The sequence below is a fragment of the Papio anubis genome, chromosome 5 (genome assembly GCF_008728515.1).
Source record: "Papio anubis isolate 15944 chromosome 5, Panubis1.0, whole genome shotgun sequence".
Classification (NCBI taxonomy): Eukaryota; Metazoa; Chordata; class Mammalia; order Primates; family Cercopithecidae; genus Papio; species Papio anubis.
The window spans coordinates 13,059,311-13,084,824 of record NC_044980.1 but is presented as its reverse complement, the minus strand read 5'-3'; the positions used below and the strand labels follow the sequence as shown (position 1 = coordinate 13,084,824).

At 39.9% G+C, this 25,514-nt stretch overlaps 1 protein-coding gene across 1 annotated transcript in view; it reads left to right on the top strand.

Annotated features, from left to right (window-relative positions):
* DNAH5 (dynein axonemal heavy chain 5) overlaps positions 1-25,514 on the top strand; it is a 239,087-nt gene that overhangs the window by 194,378 nt on the left and 19,195 nt on the right. Inside the window, exons 69-75 of the mRNA XM_031666810.1 lie at positions 5,315-5,436; positions 7,218-7,367; positions 13,642-13,887; positions 16,008-16,227; positions 17,576-17,781; positions 18,406-18,609; positions 20,469-20,684. Of these exons, the coding sequence (XP_031522670.1) occupies positions 5,315-5,436; positions 7,218-7,367; positions 13,642-13,887; positions 16,008-16,227; positions 17,576-17,781; positions 18,406-18,609; positions 20,469-20,684 (1,364 nt within the window). The remainder of the gene's footprint in view (positions 1-5,314; positions 5,437-7,217; positions 7,368-13,641; positions 13,888-16,007; positions 16,228-17,575; positions 17,782-18,405; positions 18,610-20,468; positions 20,685-25,514) is intronic.

Below are 25,514 nucleotides of genomic sequence, written 5' to 3'. Positions count from 1 at the left end.
GAAAAAAATAGTAAAATAATCAATGAATTTTATAGTGAGTGGGAAGATGGTAAGTCCTATGGAAAATAGAGCAAGATGAGAGGGGTGGGAAGTTACAGGGCATGTGAGGTGGGAGAAGCTTCAAGCTTTAAGTGGAGTATTTAATGGGGTGGCATTCCTAAGAGATTGGTAAGTGGGCAAAGACCTGAAAGAGCAGGAGGTGCTGGCCATGGGGACATTTAGGGGAAGAGGGTTGAAGCAGAAGGGATGGCATCAGGGTCTCTGGTAGAGTGAGGCTGGTGTGATGAAAATAAAACAAAGTAACTGGGTGATGAGTGAAGCAGATGAGGACACTGTGCAGCTCATCCTGTGGATGATTTATTCTGCATGTACTGAAGGGTTGCTCACAGCCAGGTCCACTGAGTCATTCAAATGAAACAGCCCAGTGGAAGGCTGGAAAACATAAATTCACTATCACATTCTTGAATGTCTTGAAAACAGTATTTGAAGTAACTGTGTGTCTTAATTCTCAATACTATAAGAAATTACTATAGACTGGGTGGCTAATAAACAACAGACATTTATTTTTCACAGTTCTAGAAGTTGGAAGTCCCAGATCAGGATGCAGCACAGTGGGTTGTAGTGAGGAGCCTCTTCTGTGTTGTAGACAACTGTCGTCTCATTGCATCTTCACATGCCGGGGAGCAGAGAAGAGGAAGCATGCTCTCTAGTGACTATTATAAGGGCACTAATCCCATTCCTAAGGGCTCCGCCATCATGATCTCATCTAATCATAATTATGTTTCAGTGGCCTCACCTCCCAGGACCATCAGAACTGAGATACAGGGTTTCCACCTATGAGTTTTGGGGAGACCCAATATTCATCCCATAACGCTATGAAAATGAAGCCAGGGTCTAAATAGATTCATCTAGTATGCCTTGCTAAACCAGTTCTTTAAAAATAAGACACAATTTTATCTAGCAGGAGATTTTCATGCTTAACATGGAGAGTAGATTTGTAGGGGAACTTGAAGATGACCCCTAGGGGAACAGAAGGGAAGGAATGTGGATATGCACGTGCTGTGCCCTGGTGGGGGTTATAGGTCCATAGTCTTACATATGCAAATGCATTTTCGTATTCATATACATATGCATATGTATGTGTATATACATGTATCTTATAGTAGCAACAAAGACTCATCTGTTTAGATTTGAACTTAGAAATGGTTAAATTATGGACAATCTCTCTTTAATTGTCTGTAACTATTAAAGATTTACTCTTTAGCTATATATGAACTTTATTTTCCAAATTTCCTAAATCAGAATAATTGGCAGATGAGTATCTGGAGAGAAAGATGTGTAGATGTAAGAATTGCCTTCTTTGGTGAACCCTTAATATGTTACTGATTTCTGGACTCAGTGACTCTAGTCCCCAGTTTCTAGAGCTTTTCAATGGATTGTTGTTCCTGTCATTCTCAACTCAGGTATGAAATGTATTTCCACATAGAAATAACTTCGAACAGAGTGTCCAGCTCTTGTTGAAATGCTGTGAAGCACATCACAGTTTGTCTTGATGATAGCAAACATAAGATTTAGAGTTAGGAAGTTGAGAGTTAAAATATCTGTTGGCTTTGTCACTTTCTTGATGAGTGATCTTGAGACGGTCATTTATCCTTTTCAAGCTCCAGTTTCCTCATCTGTAATACAAGGATAGTAAAATCTACATAGTAGGATTATTGAGAATTTATACAATTTATGTAAATCCTGATACATAAGATATGCTTAGCAAATGATGGGCATCTTTATATTATCTTCAGCAGTTTAGTTATTTTGATTAGTCTGATGCTTGTATGGGTTGGACTGGTTGTCTTGGGTCTTTGGCTTTCAACAGCTGTTTATAACACTGCTTTATGAGACAGTTTCAGAGGAAACTTTGGAGCAGGATTATGTTGCAAATCTGCCCTTCATTCGTTAGGTTGATGAGAGCTACCTGGTGATATAAACTCTCTCTGTAAGGACTTTAAAATCATTTAACATAATTTAAAATGTTATTTAGATAGTGTTATGGTGCAAATGTTTGTATCTCAATAAAATTCATATGCTGAAAACCTAAACCCCAAGTTATGGCATGAGATGGAGGGATTTTTGGGAGGTGATTAGGTAGTAGGGGTAGAGTCATGATAAGGGATTGATGATCTTGTAAGGGAGGCTCGCCTCTCTTACACAGAGCATGGTGGCTCAAGCCTGTAATCCCAGCACTTTGAGAGGCCGAGGCAGTCAGATCACTTGAGGTCAGGAGTTCAAGACCAGCCTGGCCAACATAGTGAAACACTGTCTCTACTAAAATACAAAAAAAAAAAAAAAAAAAATTAGCCAGGAGTGGTGGCTCACACCTGTAGTCCCAGCTGCTCGGGAGGCTGAGGCAGGAGAATCATTTGAATCTGGGAGGTGGAGGTTGCAGTGAGCCGAAATCATGCCACTGCACTCCAACCTGGGTGACAAGAGCGAGACACCCTTTCACACACACAAAAAGGGCTCAAGAGAGACCCTAATTCCTCCACCACGTGAGAATTGCAGTGAGAATATGGTTTTCTATGAACCAGAAGTGAGCTCTCACCAGACACCAAATCACTGGTGCCTTGAACTTGGACTTCCCATCCTCCAGAACTGTGATAAATAAATCTCAGTTGTTTATAAGCAGAATGCCTCCTAGAATATGATATTCTATTGTAGTGGCTGTTGAGCCCACTAACTACAACAGATTTCAATTTTTTTTTTTAAAGACAGAGTCTTGCTCTGTCACCCAAGCTAGAGTGCAGTGGTGCAATCACAGCTCACTGTAACCTCAAACTCCTGGGCTTAGGTGATCCTCCTGAGTAACTAGGACTACAAGCTCATGCCAGTACATCCAGCTAACTTTTAAATTTTTTGTAGAGATGAGGTCGCATTATGTTGCCCCAGCTGATCTCAAACTTCTGGGTTAAGCTATCCTCTTGCCTTTCCACCCAAAGTCCTGGGATTACATATGTGGGCCACTGTTCTTGACCTCAGCGGTGTTTTGATGCTGGTCTTTTAGTCATTTCTAAGATGGGAAAGGCTCAGCCTAGATTAGTCTCTAAGTCTGCCTTAGCTGTGACAATTTACGATTGTGTGGCATAGCTTGTATAAAACTTTCATTGTAAGCGTGTATCATTTTCACAAAGTATTATGGTAAAAACCCAAACTTACTTTTTTTTTTTTTTTTTCAAAGCAAGAGTTTGAGAAAACAAGGGAACAGCACAATTCTCAATCATCTGGACAACTATTTCAAATTATTCCTTTCTCAGCTATTTATCTTTCAAGGGTCTATTTAATTTGTTACCACGTTATTCAGGAATATGTCCTCTCCCCCAAGTTACAATCACTATTTGTGCCTAATTGTGTACTTTGGGAGCGGGCAGGTTAGTCAAAAAATAGTTACCCACTCATAAACAACGAATAATACTCTGGCCTGCGAGGAACACTCTTTCCTTTTCGTGAATAGTCTTTCCCTAACCCTCTGGTGGGTGTGTTATTCTTTTCAGTTTGTTGGAAAATGGGCAGTTGCTAAGGTGCAACATTTTATTCAACACAATGCATTGTCTTTAGGTCTTTGCTCACTGGTGTTAAAATTTATGCAAATATTTACAGTATTTTCATCAAATTGGCTTCAAGGCCATACTTACCTCATTGTAAATACATTATGATGGATTTGGCAAAAAATAACAATTTAGTAGTGTACAAGATGCCTGGATAAAATAGAGATTAGCTCAATGGATATCTTGAGTATTATCATTTGTTTATAACCTACTCTGCTCAAAGGTTTTTAAAGTGGCCAAATGGATTGATTTTATCATTTTAAGAATAATGCATAGGCTGGGCACGGTGGCTCACGCCTTTAATCCCAGTGCTTTGGGAGGGAGGCTGAGGCAGGCAAATCACCTGGGGTCAGGAGTTTGAGACCAGCCTGAAACACATGGAGAAACCCTGTCTTTACTAAAAATACAAAATTAGCCAGGCATGGTGGTGCGTATCTGTAATCCCAGTTACTTGGGAGGCTGAGGCAGGAGAATCACTTGAACCTGAGAGGCGTAGGTTGTGAGCCGAGATCACGCCATTGCACTCCAGCCTGGGCAACAAGAGTGAAACTCCGTCTCAAAAAAAAGAAAAGAAAAGAAAAGAAAAAAGACAGCACTTTGGGAGGCCAAGGTGGGCGGATCATGAGGTCAGGAGATTGATACCATCCTGGCTAACACGGTGAAACCCCCATCTCCACTAAAAATATGAAAAATTAGCTGGTCATGGTGCCGGGTGCCTGTAGTCCCAGCTAGTCTGGAGGCTGAGGCAGGAGAATGGCGTGAACCTGGGAGGCGGAGCTTGCAGTGAGCCGAGATTGCGCCACTGCACTCCAGCCTGGGTGACAGAACGAGACTCCGTCTCAAAAAAAAAAAAAAGAATAATGCATAGAGCATATTTTCCTTGATATTCTTCAATAGATGGTATTTATTAAACAGTATATTTTATCCTAGAGAAGACTTCCTAACTCTTTCTTAAAATACAATTGCTCACACATTCAATTGTTCTGAAGTGGGCAACAAAAACATTTTTAAGGTGTCATTTTTCTTACATTACTGTCAGAGTTATGTGGGTTACATGAGCTTTGGTAAATCATCAGTGAAAAGATAAGGGTCAGAATCAAATGGAAATGTTTGTTGTGATTAACTTAGGGTATAACCACAGACATAAGTGATACAGCATGGAACCCTTGGGGTGTGTTCAAGGTAGATGTAAGTAATATACTGATTTATAGAAGAGAATCCTTCAAACACATCTAGTACTACTAACTTTTCTAGATTAATTATCTGTTGAATATTAGCTTGTGCTAACATTGGGCAATTCTTAATATTGGCAATTGTTGCTCATTTGGTGACCCTCTGCCATGTCGTCTATCCTGTTTTGTGTACTTTACACAGATGCTCGTGACACAGGTTTAATTATTCTTATTTTACTTATTTGAAATTAGAGACTCAGACAAATGAAATGGTTTGTCTCAGACATTGTCCAGGGAAGACTAGGACAGAATCCCGCATCTGCCTGATTCCAAAGTTATATTACTGGTGATTAAATGGGTTTTTCTAAAAGTATCTATTGATTTATTAAATGTTGCATGTTTTTCACTATGATTTATATTTCTGTGCTTAAAAAAGTAAAAGTAGTAAAATAATTGAAATTAAAATAGTTTAATACAAATTTTACTAAATAGGTTGTTTTACAGTGAAGGAAGGAAAATCTGATAATTTAATGTTTACTTTTAAAGGAGGTGCCTCATTAGACCTTAAAGCTTGTCCTCCAAAACCATCAAAATGGATCCTGGACATGACGTGGCTGAATTTGGTGGAACTTAGCAAACTTAGACAGTTTTCAGATGTCCTTGACCAGGTAACAGTGCTTTGAATTAACTTAAGCTAATGTCAGGTTGAGCAGCTTTCTGATTTATCACTAGATATAATATTTGTGGAAGAGAGATAGTTCTTAATATTGCACTCTTAATATGGTGTTACATGTACTTGACCTTCCTTGAAGCTCAACTACACTCTGATAAAGCATACTCCGCTCATCATTAACTGGTCTTGCAGGAAGAAATGTGCCCAGGAACTTGAACTAGTATCATCCTGGGCCATATGTTAGTATCACCAATCGGAGGTCCAGAAGTAGAAAAACTGATAGATCCAATTTGATTAAATAATTAGACTCAAAAAGGCGTTTCCTTCTTTCTAGAGGTTAAATGAAAAGACATAAGAACAGATTGCCTCTAAATGCTAAATTTCCTTTCTTGCCTCTTGTTTCTCTCTCTCTTCTTCTTCTTCCCCTCCTGCTCTTCCCATTATTTGACTTAGTTAGGCATCTGGGTATGAATCTCATGCAAGCACTTGGCCTCTTGTCTTTAGAAGTTATCATCCTTCTAGAATCAGCCAGCTCCTGATGAACTCTGCATGTGCTGGAATCATGGAAGCTGGGTATAGAGAATTAAATTGGGACGAGCCAAGAAGCAGGTTCTTGAAAATCAGGTGACCATAGAGAAATGGGATTGGCAGCAGGGTGGCTTTATTCAGCTATAAGTTGAAGCCTTTTTTTTGGCCAGGAAATATCTTAAAGTTGGTTCTTGACTTCCCCAGTTTAAGTTGGCCAGTTGCTTATGTTCTGCTATACTTTTATGTTTTGGCTTATCACTGGTGATGTTTTTTATTACTACTGTGTACTTGGGGGTACAAACCATTCTTTTGAGTTATTCCCCTATAGAGTTACCCCCAGCAACCTTGCCCAGACAATTGATATTGAAGTTGCTACCTTCTGGAGATGATATCTTATGCATGAAACCCCTCAATATTAAGTAGTCTTTCATGATTGAAAGAAGTTACTATTTTTATTCTTACATGGTACTTTCTAAATATGAACCTGGAATGATTTGCCCTTGATTATATCCCAAGAAAGACATTTGAACTCTTAATGAAAGGGAATATATCAGAGAACGTAAGATGATATTTATCTGTAGACATTATTTGTTTGTTCGGTGTTTCTGATCTGCTTACTATGTAATTCCTACCTCTCTCTGGTGTTTTAAGCTGCAGAGGATAATGTACTATGTCCTTTTACTCTTTCCCAGTTGCCTAAGGGTAGCAGGTGTCTGATCATTCATTTGATGATATTAACTGGCATATTTCCAATTACTCTAGATTAATGGAGTATTGATCAGAAAGCTGTTCATTCAATAATAAACATGCATTAAATGTCTTCTTTTGTGTCAGGAGTGGTCCTGGGAAATGAGGAAACATTAGTGAATGAGATTTGGTTCCTGACATGAGAAGATTTTGTGGAGCAAATCAGACTTTGTTGAAATAATGAAAATGAGTTTCCATTGATTTTGTTGTATTCTTTACAAATTTGTTACCACAAAGGCAAAGAAGAAATTAAACATCCCAGGACTCTCCCTACTTTGAAATGTAGTTGTAGGCTGATGTTAATATAGACTGACTTTGGAGCAAATGATATTAGATTTTAGACAATCAAACTTTTTGACACTATAATATAAAATTAAAAAACCAAGGAATATAATTTACACATATCTGGAGAGGTCAGAGGTTTGATGAAACATGTCTATGACCTGTTACTGAAAGATTGTTGGGTGGCATGACACATTTTTTATCCCATGGTATTTTCAGATATCGAGAAATGAGAAAATGTGGAAAATTTGGTTTGATAAGGAAAACCCAGAGGAGGAACCTCTTCCAAACGCCTATGGTAAATCTCTCGACTGCTTCAGACGTCTTCTCCTTATTAGATCCTGGTGTCCGGACAGAACCATTGCCCAGGTAAAAAGTCCATATTAAAGAGAAAAATGAGATAATATTTTTAAAGATAATTTTCTTTTAAATTAAAAAAGTATTTAAAATGTGAATTCCAGTGAGAATTTTCTTGTAGGCTTCTGTGATTTTCTAGCAATATGTGTGAAAAATGGAAAAGTAAACCACAAATGAATGTATTGAGACATACGTTTGGGCTAAGTGATTTAGTAACTTTTTCTGACCTGACTGCTACAATAGGACTAAATGAGAAAACCATGATTCTAAGGTTGGCATATAGGTATAACATAAGGGTAATGCATTATTCTTTTATATCATTTTATATTCAATCAAAAATTATATGGCTGCTCCATTTTGCTGGTAGTAAAACAGTGTTTCTGAAAGCAGGAAGAATATAAAGGCGTTAGGGTGAAGAGACTGGGGGAAGGACAGTGTGCCCAAACTGTAGTCATTTCTCCAAAAGAATGTCACAGCTCTAGATGTCAGTAGGTTGTCTTACAACTGAATTTCACATATGGTTTAAATGTGAATCCTGCCTCCAGATGATTCATCTGTTTAAAGACCTTTAATTTACTGGCTTAGTATCATGGGACTTTACCCACTATAAGGACTTGTGTCTTGCCTTTATGATGAAAAGTTTAACTCTGATACTCAGCCCAGGTTGACTCCTTAAGGGCTTTTCCAAATAAGCTGTGGAGTAGCAATAGCCTTGGGTTTATAATAGAATGTAAGATATATTCTCCTTCATTCTCCAGAGGGAGTGTTAAAAACTTATGGAGTAACTACCTCCAAGTGCACTTAGGTACTGTGGAATCGTGAAAACAACCAGATTCAATGATTTATTGAGAAAAGAAAAATGAGTTTCACAATTCGGGGCACTGAGATCACCTTTCCTTTCAGTTTTTCTTCTCAGTTTCATTACTTTTATCCTGCCCAACTGAATTGTCAAATGGTTGCCTTACTTAAGGACAGTGTGGAAAGAAATGTTTGAGTAGTCTCTTTCTTATCTTTTTCCAGAAACTCTATTTGGTTCAATGCTGAGATTTAAGTAACTCTTTTTTTGTAACTTTATCTCCATTCCAGCTTCTCTGATTCCTGGACTTACCAGAGCCATGGCCTCGTACCTGTTCTCCTTACATTTCTTCTTCTGTACCCTAGTCCACCCAGCACATGCTAGAAGAAATGCAAAGATGGCGCCATTCATTGACTTTTCAAGTCCTGTGGTATCTTCCCATGGCCCTTGTGACACCCAAGTGCTAAACAAGGTTTAGAACGTCCATTGGATAAATGTTCTCTCCTCTCAAGTTCTTTTTCTCCTTTTAGAATCCTTTTGTGATTTTCAACCTTTCTGGGAAGGTTGAAAACAACTTTCTGGGAAGTTTATTAGAAGGTCTACAATGTAGATACATTCAATCCCATTCCCCATAGGCTATATGCATTTCTTATTCTCTGCATTTTGGCTGAGTGTAACTGTCCACATCTGGGCATGCCTGATTGCAAAAATGCTGCACTCTCAGAGTGTGTCTCCTGAGAGGTACACATTTGTGTCTTAAAAATCCTCAACAGACTGGGCACGGTGGCTCACACCTGTAATCCCAGCACTTTGGGAGGGTGAGGCAGGTGGATCACGAGGTCAGGAGTTCAAGACCAGCCTGGCCAACATGGTAAAACCTGTTTCTACTAAAAATGCAGAAATTAGCCAGGCATGGTGGCAGCACGTGTAATTCCAGCTACTTGGGAGGCTGAGGCAGGAGAATCGCTTGGACTCGGAAAGTGGAGGCTGCAGTGAGCCGAGATCGTGCCACTGCACCCAGCCTAGGTGTCAGGGTGAGACTCCATCTCAAAAAACAAATACTCAACAAAAGGAGGTTGGCACAGGTGTGCAGGTTGTTTATTCATTTTCTCCCCCATTCATAGGCTGAATCTGTTGCGTTGGGACCACATACGGGGATGAACAAGTTCTGCAGAGTTGTGTGAAGAGCAATGTATGAAAATGCAGCACTCCTCTGTGGGGTGTTGGCTGTCTTTAAAGGCTGGCAGGCTGTGCAGAAGTCTGGCTTGCCACACCTGAATTAACTCTTACATCACTTATTATGGGTGTCCTCCTGTCCCTAGCCAGTGACTTGCTCTTTTCTGCTTCATGGTCTCTGCATATGTTTCTTCTGCATAGAATGCACAGGCTCTGACCCACTTAGCTGTCCTCTTTGCCTCAATAAATCCCATTCATTATCCAAGCAACAGCTTAAATGCTTCTTTCACAAGGGAGCCTTCTCTGATATATTTCTGCAAGATTAATTGGTTTCATACTTTCATGTCTCCCTGCAAGTCATAAATCCTTCAAACTAGTTATTTTGCTATTACTTGCTCAATGTATGTCTCATCCTGGCATGGAGGTGGGGGTCAAGCTTCATAAGGGCTGGACCATTTGTTCACTTCTCTAGTCTTAAAACCTGTTGCACTGCCTGGGACAGAGGAGAGGGTCATGGGCCAAGGTTTATACCTGTTGCATGAGGTGAATCATCTAACATGGTTTGTTAGTTTTTGCACTGCTGTAAATAAATACCTGGCACTGGGTAATTTATAAAGAAAAGAGGTTTCATTGGCTCATGGTTCTGCAGGTTGTACAGGAAGCATGGGGCTGGCATCTGCTCAGCTTCTGGTGAGGCTTCAGGAAACTTTCAATCATGGCAGAAGGTGCAGGAGGAGCTGGCATGTCACATGGCGAGAGCCAGAGCAAGAGAGCGTGGGGAGATGCTGCATACTTTCAAACAACCAGATCTGGGAAGAACTCACTCACTATCATGAGTACAGCACCAAGCCATTCTGTGGGACTCATCTCTATGAGCCAAACACCCCCCACCAGGCCCCACCTCCATCCCTGGGAATTACAGTTCCACATGAGATTTGAAGGGGGCAAACATTCAAACTATATTATTCCTCCCATGGCCCCTCAAATCTCATGTCCTTCTCACACTGCAAAATTCAATCATCTCTTCCTAATCATCCCCCAAAGTCTTGTCACAGCATCAAGTCCAAAGTCCTGAGTCTCTCTGAGACTCATCTCCTCCCACCTATGAGCCTGTAAAATCAAAACAAATTATTTCCTCCCAAGATACAATGGTAGTAAGGCATATTATCATTCCAGGAGGGAGAAATTGGCCAAAAGAAATGACTAGTAGGCCCTATGCAAGTCTGAAGCACAGCAGGGCAGTCCTTAAATCTTGAATCTCCAAAATAATTTCCTTTGACTCCATGTCCTGCATCCAGGGCACACTGGTGCAAGGGATGGGCTCCCAAGACTTTGGGAAGATGGGGCGACTGAGTGATGCCTGGAATTATTGTCCTACTGGCCCGGTGAGATAATGCAGGGTGTTGGGTTGAAGTTGAGGTAAAGAAGATGAAGAAATGTGCTCTTTCTAATGCACGCATGTGTGATTTCAGATCCATGCCTACTGCAGTGGGGCCTTACCTGGGGTTGCTGAGCATCCTTGCATATTACGTATTTGCCCCATAGACTCATTACATCCCTTAGGCTTACAGCCAATTTGAACCATGACGGTGACCCTATTTAAGAATATCCCTTCCCAGGAACTGGAATTATGACCAAAGGTCCTTTCTCCAGATATAAGTGAGGCAGCCTTCCCTGTTGTTTTCTGTTCCAGAGGTTGGCAAAGTAGGGCCTGCCAACAACATTTGGCCCACTGTCTGTTTATGTTCAGCTGGCTACTTAAGAATTATATTTTTAAATACCTGAAAAAAATCACCAGAAGACTAATATTTTGTGATAAGTGAAGACTGTATAACATTCACACTTCAGTGTCCCTAACATTTTATTGGAACATAACCATGCTTTTTATTTGTGTGCCCCTGACTGCTTTTGTGCAACAATGGCAGAGTTGAGTTGCAATAGAGATGACTTGGCCACGAAAGTCTAAAATATTTACCATCTGGCCCCTCAGTATTCTAGCATGTTAACTCATGGCTTGGATGATAATACCTGAACTGGGTCAGTGCTGAGTTATATGGCAGAATTGGCCATGTTGAGACCTTTGCTACCCTGGGGTAGAAAGTGCTTGAATCTTGATGAGTTGCACTGTAGAGATGCTGCAGTGATGGCAGTACATGTGGCTGAGAAACCGCTGCAACTGTGGAATGCCTCCGTGTCCAGCCTTTGAAGTCCTTCCTGATCACAGGACTCCCTGCTTTGGTGACTGTGACTGAATGTGCACGTGGAGTAGACATTTGGGGAAGTCAAAGAACATGGCAGTCAAACTTATCAAACACCTGCCAGAGGCTGTAGAAAAATATGTAAGTTTTTATATGCAAGGTAGAGATTTAGATATTGGATCTGCCCAACCTAGAAAAAGTATTGAGAGGCATGAAAATAAATAGCATCCTGTGCCTCAAATTCAACTGGACTGAAATTCACCTCCTCAAAACCTCCCAGCCACTGAACTAATAAAGAGGAAGGTTGGAAGGTGTGAGCCTCTTTGTGGGTGAGGAGCCGAGGTGCTGTTAGTCATTTCATTGCCAGTGGCCTAGTCCTGTCAAAGAGGGCCTGACCACCATTTCTTGTTCCTTTGGGAAACCAGGTAGAGGTCCTTCCCCAAAGCCATCTAGAAATAGTTGCCAAGGCAGGAAATCCTGTATATTCTACAAAGTTGGCATGCCTCTTAATCTGCCATTGGTATGGGGGAATGGACTTTATGAGGAGGATTATGACTTTACAAGAAGGAGAAGAGATCCACAGTAAAATGGCCCAGCTGTTTCTGCATTAGCTGGTCTGAGTTAGGGAATGTGAACGCTCCTCTTTTTGTGTTTTGCACTCTCATGAGGAAGATGGACATTTCATGATGACCAAGTTTCAGACACCCTTTCCCTGGCTATACGAATGATGAAGCTTGTGTGAGAAGTCTCCACACACCAGGTGGAATCAGAAAGTAGGACCAAGCCAGTCGTTCAACAGTCTAGACTCATGTGGCACCCATTTTACCTGTCTTACCAAGCTACGAGAGGACATAGTAAGCCAGGAGAGTCCTCTGTGGTGGCCACTTCTCTTTCATTGTAACCCACAAAGAAGGCAAACGCGAGTGGGAAACATCACACCAATTTGTAAGCTCAGATGCTTGGGGTACATTTTGAGGATGAATAGGGGATAGCAAGATATTGAAGATGAGGGATGAGCCCACATTACTGGCTGAAAATCAAACTCTGATGTTTTAAAGTCAAGGATGATGACTGAACCAGCTCTGGCTCCCGTTTGGTCCAGGTCTATCTGAAACCTGTCTGATTCAAGGGAAGCTCCATCTGAAGTTGTTTTGTGTTTCTATGGGAATTGGAGTGGGGAGGCTCACCTGCCTAGCCCTTGGGAGAGTTACAGGTCATGTTGCACCCATGCCTAAGTTATGATTTTTGTGGGGAATGCTGCTGGGGAGAGAAACTTGGGTTTTACCTGTCTAAGGTGGAAGAAGATCACATGAATAGGAGGAAAAGTGTTTTTGAGGGAATTTAATTATTTCGAAGGCAGAGAATATAGACTCAGGGTCGTATTCACAATACCATTTGTTGAAAAATAAATTATAACACTTTCACCTCATTTGAAAAAGGAATTTGTTGTTACCAGAATGTGTTTCTATGGTTGTAATAAAGTTGACAAAATCTGTGATATTTTGAGTATGGATTTCGTTCAAAACAAAATTAATAGTAAAGGGATGAGCCAAATATGGGAAGGAACGACGACAATGATGAGGAGAGAGAATATGAATTAAATCTTTAAAAACTCATTCATTCATTCATTCATTCAACAAATATCCAATACATTTCATGCAAGTAGTCACTCAGTAATTATCTATTTGATCAGTACCCATTACATTGCAGGTATTGTATTGCTTACTTTATTATTTACATGCATAAATATTTGCCTTAGAGCATCCTAAACAATAGTTTCCCAGTATTTTTGTTTTCTGGTGTAGCAGGAAGCAACCAGTGTATTGAAATGGGTTTCAGACCAGGGGTCATACAACTTTGGTTCTTTTTTTGGTACTGATGTTTGTACTGTAACTTTGGTCTGATTTTGTACTGAGTAAGCAACACAGTCTTCCCACCTACAGAATGGAGATATAAACAAACAAATATGACAAAACAGTCTCTACCCTGTTTCCCTGACAGGGTTACTGTGGACATCATTGAGATCATTACAAAACTGAATTTTGGAAACTATACTACATTATCCACATGAAACAGTTGGAACGGCTTTTGCTGACTTGTGTGCTGTTTTTGGCAGGCCCGCAAGTACATCGTGGACTCCATGGGAGAAAAATATGCCGAAGGTGTTATTCTAGACTTGGAGAAGACGTGGGAGGAATCTGATCCACGGACGCCACTCATCTGTCTCCTGTCTATGGGCTCAGACCCCACAGATTCCATCATTGCCTTGGGGAAGAGATTAAAAATAGAAACCCGTTATGTGTCCATGGGCCAGGGCCAGGAGGTCCATGCTCAGAAGCTCTTGCAGGAGACCATGGCGAACGTAAGGCTGAGTGTCTACTTTTGTGCTGTTCGTATTACAGATTATGGAATAGCAATGCAGAAGAAAAATACCAATCATTAGGAGTTTAAATTTACATGCTGCCTGCTGTTTACTAAACAGCATTTTTTTAAAAAAAAATTTAAGCTAACATTAAAACTTTTGAGGCAATGTGGCAAATAAATCAACTACCCAAGGATAGCAAAGTGGATGGTATACTCAGTAGGTTGAAAACAAAACATTTAATGCAGAGAATGGCAATCCCAAAGAAATGGGATTCTGGGGGTGAAGATGGAACATCGGAATTCTCACCTAAGAAGTTTAGATCACCTGGGTGTGATGCCTCACAACTTAATCTCAGCACTTTGGGAGGCCGAGGCTAAGGATTGCTTGAGCCCAGGAGTTCAAGACCAGCCTGGGTCATATAGACCCCATCTTTACAAAAAAAATTAACTGGATGTGGTGGCATGTGCCTGTGGTCCTATCTACGTTGGAGGCTGAGGTGGGAGGATCACTTGATCTGGGAAAGTAGAGGCTGCAGTCACTGCAGTCCAGCCTGGGTGACAGAATGAGACCCTTTCTTAAAAACCAAAACAAAGCAAAATACAAAAGAAGGAATCTCAGGGCAGGGTTCACTTCTATGCTGGATAAAAGAGAGAAGCTGAAGTCTTTTTGTAGTTGCTGTGTTTTATATTGAATTTCCTTTTTGTTTTGAATTGCGAATGGTATCAATTGAAATTTTCAAAGGGTAAAGGTTGGATAATTTATTCATCAGTACTGTAAATTTCTGAAGAAAATATAAGGGAAACGTGAAATCTCTAAATTATCAGTTTTACATGTAACTGCTAAGACTTTAGATCTAATGCTTTTTTTTTTTTTTTTTGAAAGACAACTCATGCTGCTCTAGTCAGTGATCTAAGATGGGTTATGGAAAAATACCTCAAGATTATGATCTGGATCTTGTAGATGATTTTAGCAAAAATATTTTATAGATTAGATATTGAGGAAATTATTGTTACATGACCCCCAATTTTGCCTGAGTTGCATTACACAAAGATCTTCCTATACTTATGGTATAATTCAGGCAGAAGATAGGCTTATTATTTTCTAAAGCTTTTGCTCTTTTTAGCGTGGTCAGATTCCCAGGGAAGGTTCTTCCACATTCTAAAGGGTGTATGCTCTGTTGCCAGGATTCTGAGAACTAGTGGGAGGCAGGAAGTCGCAGGTCTCAAAATTGAGCAGGCAATCATTCTTCCACCTGATTTCACTGTAGTACCTATTCCCTCAATGTGCTGGTATCCTCCAATCTAGACCCTGTTTTGCCTTCTGTAGAAAATCAACTTCTCATTTTTCATTAAGGCAGGCAGAATTTGGGGAGTTATGTGGTATATATCAGGTTGCATCTCAGCTTTCTCTAAATGCTAGTTTAGGATTCAACTTTCTTGAACCTCTTTTAAATGTTAGTGATAATGCCTTCACTCTCTCTGTCACTGCCCTTAAGAGTTCATGCCTTTAAAAATTTTCTTCATTGTAGTTTTAATGGAATTTGGGGAGGGATCTGAGTTAAATGGATGTTTTCAATCAACCGTCTTTACTTGGAAGTCCTTTTATGTTTAACTTTGATTATATTCATGATTGCAACCACATAGTATTGGTACCATTGCATACTAGTGTATACTGGAACAAATGCATGGACTAAAAAAAATAGCTTGTCTCAATTAAACATTTTTGTTTTCTGAGATTTGACCTAGATTAATTTAAAGTAGTTTCTGTAGTCCAGGCCGGAGTGCAGTGGCGCGATCTCGACCTCGGCTCACTGCAAGCTCCGTCTCCCGGGTTCACGCCATTCTCCTGCCTCAGCCTCCTGAGTAGCTGGGACTACAGGCACCTGCCACCGCGCCCGGCTAATTTTTTATATTTTTAGTAGAGACGGGGTTTCATCGTGGTCTCGATCTCCTGACCTCGTGATCCGCCCGCCTCGGCCTCCCAAAGTGCTGGGATTACAAGCGTGAGCCACTGCGCCCGGCTTAAATTGTAATTATTTAATTACTAAAGAATGTCGTAATTTCGAATTTGGGCGAAACACAAAACCACCTAACTTCCATTTACTGCCGTTGACTTAGGGAGGATGGGCACTTCTGCAGAACTGCCATCTGGGACTTGATTTCATGGATGAGCTGATGGACATAATCATAGAAACTGAGCTTGTACATGATGCATTCCGCCTCTGGATGACCACCGAGGTTCATAAGCAGTTTCCCATTACACTCCTTCAGATGTCCATTAAATTTGCCAACGATCCTCCACAGGGCCTCCGGGCAGGACTGAAAAGAACATATGGTGGTGAGTCCAGAAATACTTCTGAGTCTATAGGAGTTTTCTGTACTTAAATTGTTTTCCTAAAAAAAATTATAAAAGGATTAACTAGGATACAGTTATAGCAAATAGTACTGCTGTTTAACCTGATGGAAAGGTGATGGTCCTCTTTTGTGAATATGCCCGGGCAGTGTTAACGAGTCAGAGTTCATGATTCCCACCTTCTAGTTTCCTATTTTCCCAGTACTGCTCTATTTAAGCCCATGCTGTTCTCCAGCTAGACATAATTAACATCAAAAATGAACAATTTTGTCATTTATGGTCTCTGTGCTCCATACCTAAAGTAGTACAGTAGTCTCCTCCAAGAGGAGAGTCTGAGTTACGGTGATGCCTGCCTGCCTTTCATTAGGGCCATATGTCAGAAGGTAGCTAAGTTAAAAATCCAGTGGCAGCAAACTCAGGCCCAAATGCCCCCGTCATGACTGGGGATGAGGTCGCTCTCTTGGCCGCTGCCTCTTTATGTATGGGATTTGTGGTCATGAAAAGAACATGGAACTTTCAGTTGGAAATCCTGATTCTGGCCCTTGCTGTTGACAATTACTTCGTTCTCTTGGGTGCGAGTCACTCAATCTGAGTTTCAATTTTCTCACATATAAAATAGGGACAAGAGAATCTCTCCAGGAGAATTGAAATAAATTGTAACTGAAATCATGTATTTCATAACCATAATAAATATAATTATTGTATTTCAATCCGGAAAACCTGCAAAGAGACTTCTGGGGCGTTGTTAACAAGGCTGAAATTCCTGCCAATCTATAAGACAATGTGGGGATAAAATAGAGGTGGAAGGATAATGGCAGTAAAAGAAAATAAATAAATCTAATTATATATACAATATAGTATATGCATATGTATCAATCATTATTATTTGGAGCATGTACTCAGGTGCAAAGGGCTTCTATATATACTATCTTAATTAATATAAAATTAGTTAAAAGTATGTGCCCCAAGTATATGCTCAAAACAACAGTAATAATAATAGAGTAGTAGTTACAGTAATAGCGGCAGAATTTGTTTAACTGTCGTTACCTTTCCATCTTGATTTTGCCCTCATATGATCTTGCTAGATTGGCATGAACTTGACCCATGTTAGCAAGCTCCTCCTCTCCCCAAAGTCTCTTTGAAGATTTTTCAGAAAGAAATGGCCTCTGGGCACCCAAAAGTTGGATTATTATTGTCACTCGAGTGTCATAAAAATAATCCAAAGTAAGTGAATTCTAATATCAGGGACTTACAAAAATGATTACTTTTAAAAGTAGTAGAAAATAAAGACATTTGAGAGATGATACATTTTTCACCCAACTGACCACAACAGGTGTGAGCCAAGACCTGCTGGATGTGACCTCCGGGTCCCAGTGGAAGCCCATGTTGTACGCAGTGGCTTTCCTGCACTCCACCGTCCAGGAGAGGCGCAAGTTCGGTGCCCTGGGGTGGAATATCCCCTATGAATTTAACCAGGCGGACTTTAATGCCACTGTGCAGTTCATCCAAAACCACTTGGATGGCATGGATGTCAAAAAGGTACTGCTGTGCGTGCTGCCTCGTGCCTCTGGTGGCTGTGGGCTTGGGCCATCAAGCTCACAGGACCTCCTAGCTTTGGGGTAAATTATATAAGAGAATTTGCTGTGCTTGCAAAGTCATCTTGAAGTCATAGCAATTTGGGTCACACTTGCCTCTTGGTTTCAGGAAATATTGGTCAAATTTTGATTATTATTTTATTTCTCAAAGGCAAGTTGACATTCCAAAGACAGCCTCAAGGGGCCTGTTGTCAGAGGGTGTGGGTGGGGAAGCTTGTTCTTCAAAATCCTAAAAAATGAAAATGGGAGTCCAGATTAGTTTGAAGTGTGTGCTTTCTAAAGAACTGCCTCAATAAGCTCAAAAGCAAACACTATTTTCTATTTATATTGAAGTATGAAAACATACGAATGCATCAAGGAAGGCTATTTCAAATCATGGACATGAGCATTGAGTAACTACTCTTCTTTACCTTTTTACTTTTCTTTCTGCACTTTCTCTTTGCAGTACTGAGGAAGAATGCCTGACTAAATGAATGTTGTTGAAAGTGAATACATGGGTGTGACTTGGCAGGGAAATAATAATGCAACGGTAGTCAGTTCTACATAATTATTCTATCAATTGTCCCAGGGCGTCTCCTGGACCACCATCCGCTACATGATAGGAGAGATTCAATATGGAGGCAGAGTCACTGACGACTATGATAAGAGATTGTTGAACACATTTGCTAAGGTTTGGTTCAGTGAAAATATGTTTGGACTAGATTTCAATTTTTACCAAGGATACAACATTCCAAGATGCAGCACAGTGGATAACTATCTTCAATATATCCAGGTTTGTCAACTTCAGAATTTTATGTATAGAGCAAGTATCTGTAGCCATTTGAGTTTTGGGTATTAATTATACTCTCTGTGTTGCTTTTACCATAAATTTTAATGGTGATATATACTAATGCTTTTGCTGTGAAGGCTTTCTTTGTATTTTTATACTCAATGGATGATTAAAATGTTTATGTTTGTTCTGAGTGTGTGTTTTGTGTGAATCGTGTTTCCATCTTCCTCTTTTTTAATGCCCTAGGGAGGAATTTTCTTTGAGGAAGATGATAGATTAGGGAGATTTAGAACTAGGAGACCTACACAAATCACCTGGAGTTCTCTGTCTGTGAAACTTCGGCTGCCACAGCAGTAGGGCAAAGGCAGCTTCTCGACCCAATTTGTCTGTTTTCCAATCCATTTGACTAATCCCATGACATCTGCTCCTTAACCCTGGCCTAATGGACAGGCTTAAGGATATGTCCAGGAAGCTGCTTTGTGTAAGAGCTTCCTCCAAGACAGAGTTTCTCAACCTTGGCACTATTGACATTCAGGGTTGGATCATTCTGTCATAGGGGGCTGGCCTGTGCTGTTTAGCAGCATCCCTGGCCTCTGTCCACGGAATGCCAATAACAACCCCCTACCCAGTTGCAAGAACCAAAAATGCCTCCTGAAATTGCCAAATGTGCCCTGGGGGGGCAAAATTGTCCCTGGTTGAGAAGCACTGACATAAGAAGGAATAGGTAGATTTCTACAGGCAGTTTGGGAATACGTAGGGAAAAAATTCTAATTTTTAAGGTGACTGCGTCCTCTTTCTCTATACCTAAAATTCATTATATCATTATTTAGTCATCTCTTTGGTCTCTAAGATTTATCTCAGAGTAAACAAACTAAAACATAACAGCCCCAGAGAGCTAAATTTATCAGTATATTTACATGTTTTTTGATATATGAATGTAATGAGTTTATCATATATTACCACCTCTGCACTTTTATTAATTCAAATCAACAAATATATTTGTCTTACTGTACTGCATGTATCTTTAAATCATCAGCACTGAATAGGAAAAGTGGCCATGAAGGTATAAATTTAGGGGTGCCTGTACATATATTTTTTATATAACCCCATCTCACAGTGCATTTGAGGTAGCTCATAAGAAGACATTATGCAAGAGGGAATAAAATGAGGGAGAGGAAGGGAGGGAAATATGAGTATGACAATAATTAAGTTAAGGATAAGATTCATACATAGAAATATGTGTCAAATTGTCAGTAAATTGTCCTTTTTTTCGAACAGTCGGGGGATCTTTTTGCCTGCTTCTCCTGCTTCTGCCTGTGTCCCACACATTTCTGTCTCTGTTTTTTCTCTCTGACTCTGTTGCTTTCTCAGTTTATCTCTTTTCCTAGTCTCTGTCTTTTTCCTTGAGAGAGTACAAGTCCCACCTGCTGCCTTTATTTGGACCATGATTACTAGAGCTGTCATTTCCTGGTTTCTTCTAAACATAATAACCATTAGCTATACAACATTGATTTGGACAACTGGTTTGAATTCAGTTAGACCATCAGAAAGCAAAACACGAATCCACAACTCCCTTTCTATCTCGCATGTTGTATAACAAGACAGTCTCTCTCTGATTCAATTTTATTTGAGGTGCAGGTTGTAAAGAGCCGTGAGCCTAGTGTCTGTTCCTCAATGTTAATTGGCTTTTAAAGGAAACTTTTGATTATTTTCTGGGGAAATTATCAAGGTTTGTAACTTGACACCAATAAGACTTAAGTCAATGCATATCCTCATAAAAGCATTTTTGTTTCCCAAGATAGTGAAATTTAGACGGTGCTTATGTTGGCAGTCTGTACTTACCTGAGGTGTTTGTTGTTCAGAGTTTGCCTGCCTACGACAGCCCTGAGGTGTTTGGGCTGCACCCCAATGCTGACATCACCTATCAGAGCAAGCTGGCCAAGGGCGTGCTGGACACCATCCTAGGCATCCAACCCAAGGACAGCTCTGGTGGAGGGGATGAGACCCGGGAAGCGGTGGTGGCCCGGCTGGCTGATGATATGCTGGAGAAGCTGCCCCCAGACTATGTCCCCTTTGAAGTGAGTTGATGAAATTCTAACAAAATGTCAGCTGGGGTTGGATAGCTTTGGTTGGGAGAGTGAGGAAGAAGAAAGGAGGGCAAAAAATAATTTTCCTGAAATTAAAAAACATTCTTTTAAAAACCAGCTTCTTAAAGAACCAGATAAAGAAGTTTTTGCATCCGTGAATGTAATGTAATCTTATATATATAAACCATATATACATATATAAACCTTATATACAAAAACAATATATAAACCATAAGGAAACCTGTTGAGAATGTTAATAGTTATGATTGATTTACAAGTGTGTACTGATGGGTTAGGACTGCTTTTCTGAACCTTCCCTGAGGTACTTTACATTGCATTTGTTCAAAAGAAAGCGAAGTATTATTAAAACGCCTGATTATTAAAAAATACACTTTATGTAGTTTAATGTACACCTTAAAATTCAGGCCTTCTTTATTTCAGAGAGTCTACATTTATATCATTACTTCTGCAGCTTCTTCATCTCACAAGTTTTGGAAATTGGTATTTTTAGTATATAAGCAGTTTCTAAGCAAATTTATGATGATGAAAGTTAATTTTTTGACGTCTTTTTAAATTGCATTAATGTTTTTAAATTTTTTTCATGAATTATTGGGGTATAGGTGGTATTTGGGTACATGAGTAAATTCTTTAGTGGTGATTTGTGAGATATTGGTGCACCCATCACCTGAGCAGTATACAATGCACCATATTTGTAATCTTTCATTCCTCGCCCCCCTCACATTCTTCCCCCCAAGTCCCCAAAGTCCATTATATCATTCTTATGCCTTTGCGTCCTCATAGCTTAGCTCCCACTTATCAGTGAGGACACATGATGTTTGGTTTCCCATTCCCGAGTTACTTCACTTAAGATAATAGTCCTCAATCTCATCCAGATCGCTGCAAATGCTGTTAATTCATTCCTTTTAATGGCTGAGTAGTATTCCATCATATATACAGACACACACACACATATATATATGTGGTATACATACATACTGCAATTTCTTTATACATTCATTGATTGATGGGCATTTGGGTTGGTTCCATGATTTTGCAATTGTGAATTGTGCTGCTATAAACATGCATGTGCAAGTATCTTTTTTGTAGAATAACTTCTTTTCCTCTGGGTAGATACCCAGTAGTGGGATTGCTGGATCAAATGGTAGTTTTACTTTTTAAAGGAATCTTGACAGTTTTCCATAGTGGCTGTACTAGTTTACATTCTCACCAGTGGCGTAGAAGCATTCCTTGGTCACTGCATCCATGCCAACATCTACTGTTTTTTGATTTTTTGATTATAGCCATTCTTACAGGAGTAAGGTGTTATCGCGTTGTGGTTTTGATTTGCATTTCCCTGATCATCAGTGATGTTGAGCATTTTTCTCATATGTTTGTTGGCCACTTGTATATCTTCTTTTGAGAATTGTCTGTTCATATCCTTAGCCCACTTTTGGATGTGATTGTTTGTTTTTCTCTTACTGATTTGTTTGAGTTCTTTGTGATTCTGGATATTAGTTCTTTGTCAGATGTATAGATTGTGAAGATTTTTCTCCCACTCTGTGGGTTGTTTGCTCACTGTGCTGACTGTTCCTTTCACCATGCAAAAGCTCTTTAGTTCAATTAGGTCCCAAGTATATATCTTTGTTGTTATTGCATTTGCTTTTGAGTTCTTGGTCATGAAATCCTTGCCTAAGCTAATGTCTAGAAGGGTTTTTCCAATGTTATTGTCTAGAATTTTTATAGTTTCAAGTCTTAGATTTAAGTCCTTAATCCATCTTGAGTTGATTTTTGTATAAGGTGAGAGATGAGGGTCCAGTTTTATTCTTATACATGTGGCTAGCTAATTATTCCATCACCATTTTTAAAAAAGGGTGTCCTTTCCCCACTTTAGGTTTTTGTTTGCTTTGTCAACGTTCAGTTGGCTGTAAGTATTTGGGTTTATTTCTGGGTTCTCTGTTCTATTCAATTGGTCTATGTGCCTGTTTTTACACCAGTACCATGTTGTTTTGGAGACTATGGCCTTATAGTATAGTTTGAAATCAGATAGTATGATGCCTCCTGATTTGTTCTTTGTGCTTAGTCTTGCTTTGGCTATGCAGGCTCTTTTTTGGTTCCATATGAATTTTAGAATTTTTGTTTCTCATTCTTTGAAGAATGATGGTGGTATTTTGATGGGGATTGCATTGAATTTGTAGATTGCTTTTGGCAGCGTGGTCATTTTCACAATATTGATTCTACCCATCCATGAGCACGGGATGGGTTTCCATTTGTTTGTGTTGTCTGTGATTTCTTTCAGCAGTGTTTTGTAGTTTTCCGACTTCTTGGTTAGGTATATTCCTAAGTATTCTATTTTTTTGCAGCTATTGTAAAAGGGGTTACATTCTTGATTTGATTCTCCACTTGGTCACTGTTGGTAGAGAAGAGCTACTGATTTGTGTACATTAATCTTGTATCCAGAAACTTTGTTGAATTCTTTTATCAGTTCCAGGAGCTTTCTGGGGGTGTCTTTAGAGTTTTCAAGGTAAATGATCGTATCGTCAGCAAGCAGTGACAGTTTGACTTCCTCTTTACTGATTTGGATGCCCTTTATTTCTTTCTCTTGACTGATTGCTCTGGCTAGGACTTCCAGTACTATGTTCAAGAGGAGTGGTGAGAGTGGACATCCTTGTCTTGTTCTGGTTCTCAGAGGAAACGCTTTCAACTTTTCCCCATTCAATATTATGTTGGTTGTGGGTTTGTCATAGATGGCTTTTATTACATTGAGGTATGTCCCTTGTATGGTGATTTTTTGAGAGTTTTAATCATAGAGAGATGCTGGATTTCGTTGAATGCTTTTTCTGCATCTATTGGGATGATCATGTGATTTTTGTTTTTAATTCTGCTCATTTATTAACTTGTGTATGTTAAACCATTCCTGCATCCCTGGTATGAAAGCCACTTGATCATGGTGGATTATCTTTTTGATTATGTTGTTGGATTCAGTTAGCTGGTATTTTGTTAAGGATTTTGGCATCTATGTTCATCAAGGGTATCAGTCTGTAGTTTTCTTTTTTGGGTATGTCCTTTACTGATTTTGGTATTAGGATTATGCTAGCTTCATAGAATGAATTAGGGAGGGTTTCTTCTTTCTCTATCTTGTAGAATAGTGTCAAAAGGATTGGTACCAATTCTCTTTGAATATCTAGTAGAATTCTGCTATGAATCCTTCTGGTCTTGGACTTTTTTATGTTGGTAATTTTTAAATTACCATTTCAATCTCACTACCTGTTATTGGTCTGTTCAGGGTTATCTAATTCTTCCTGATGAAAGCTAGAAGGGCTGTATTTTTCCAGGAATTTATCCATCTCTTCTGGGTTTTCTGGTTTATGTGTGTAAAGGTGTTCATAGTAGCCTTGAATGATCTCTTGTATTTCAGTGGTGTCAGTTGCAATATTGCCTGTTTTGTTTCTTAGTGAGGTTATTTGGATTTTTTCTCTTCTTTTCTCAGTGAATCTTGCTAATAGTCTATCAATTTTATTTATCTTTTCAAATAACCAGCTTTTTGTTTCATTTACCTTTTGTATTGCTTTGTTTTGTTTCAATTTCATTTAGTTCTGCTCTGATCTTGGTTATTTCCTTTCTTCTGCTGGGTTTGAGTTTGGTTTCTTCTTGTTTCTCTAGTTCCTTGAGGTGTGACATTAGAATGTCAATTTTTATCATATTACCAGAGTTGGTTTTCTGATTCCTTCTCATTTGGGTAGGCTCTGTCAGAGGGCAGGTCTTAGGCTGAAGGCTGTTGTTCAGATTCTTTTGTCCCACAGGGAGTTCCCTTGATGTAGTAGTCTCCCCCTTTTCCTATGGATGTGGCTTCCTTTGAGCCGAGCTGCAGTGATTGTTGTCTCTCTTCTGGGTCTAGCCACCCAGCAAGGCTCTGGGCCGGTACTAGGGGTTGTCTGCCCAGAGTCTTGTGATGTGAACATTGTCTGTGGGTCTCACAGCTGTGGATAGCGACATTTGTTCTGGTGGAGTTGGCGGTGGAGTGCGATGGACTCTGTGAGGGTTCTTAGCTTTGGTGGTTTAATGCTCTGTTTTTGTGTTGGTTGACCTCCTGCTGGGAGGTGGTGCTTTCCAGAGAGCATCAGCTGTGGTAGTATGAAGAGAAACCGGCAATGGGCGGGGCCCTAGAACTCCCAAGATTATATGCCCTTTGTCTGCCGCTACCAGGGTGGGCAGGGAAGGACCACGGGTGGGGGGGCGGGGCGGGGGCAAGGCTAGGTGTGTCTAAGCTCAGCCTCTCATTGGGCTTGTCCTGCTGTGCCTGCTTCAGTTTCTTCAGTGGGGGTGTGTGTTCAGGAGAGGAGGCTCTCTCTTTCCCTCTTCTGCAGTTGGGGCATTCACAGTATTTGGGGTGTCTCCTGGGTCCTGCAGGAGCAGTCTGCCTCCTTCACAGTGTCTGTGGGTCCTCTTGGGATTGCTGCTTTGTTCTTGCAGTCGATGCGGAGCTAATGTTCACAATGCAAGCCTCTGAACACTGCTCTGTCCGTCTGAGTCAGAGCTGCAATCTAGTCTTGCCTCTGTCCCCCAATTGTTTTATTTTTTGACATCTTAATGAGTATTGTGGAAAGAGTTACCCTGATAGTATTTTTTAAAATCTTCAATTATCCTTTGAGTTACAAACAATTCAATTATGTATGCACTCACAAAAACTTTAAAAAATATTTACAAAACAAATAAAATAAAAAAATAAAAATAGTTGATTAAACCAAGAGTAAGAGGTAGCTGATTTTCCATAGTTTTAAGAGATGACCTGGACAATCAATTGGTTCTTCTAGCACAGAACCA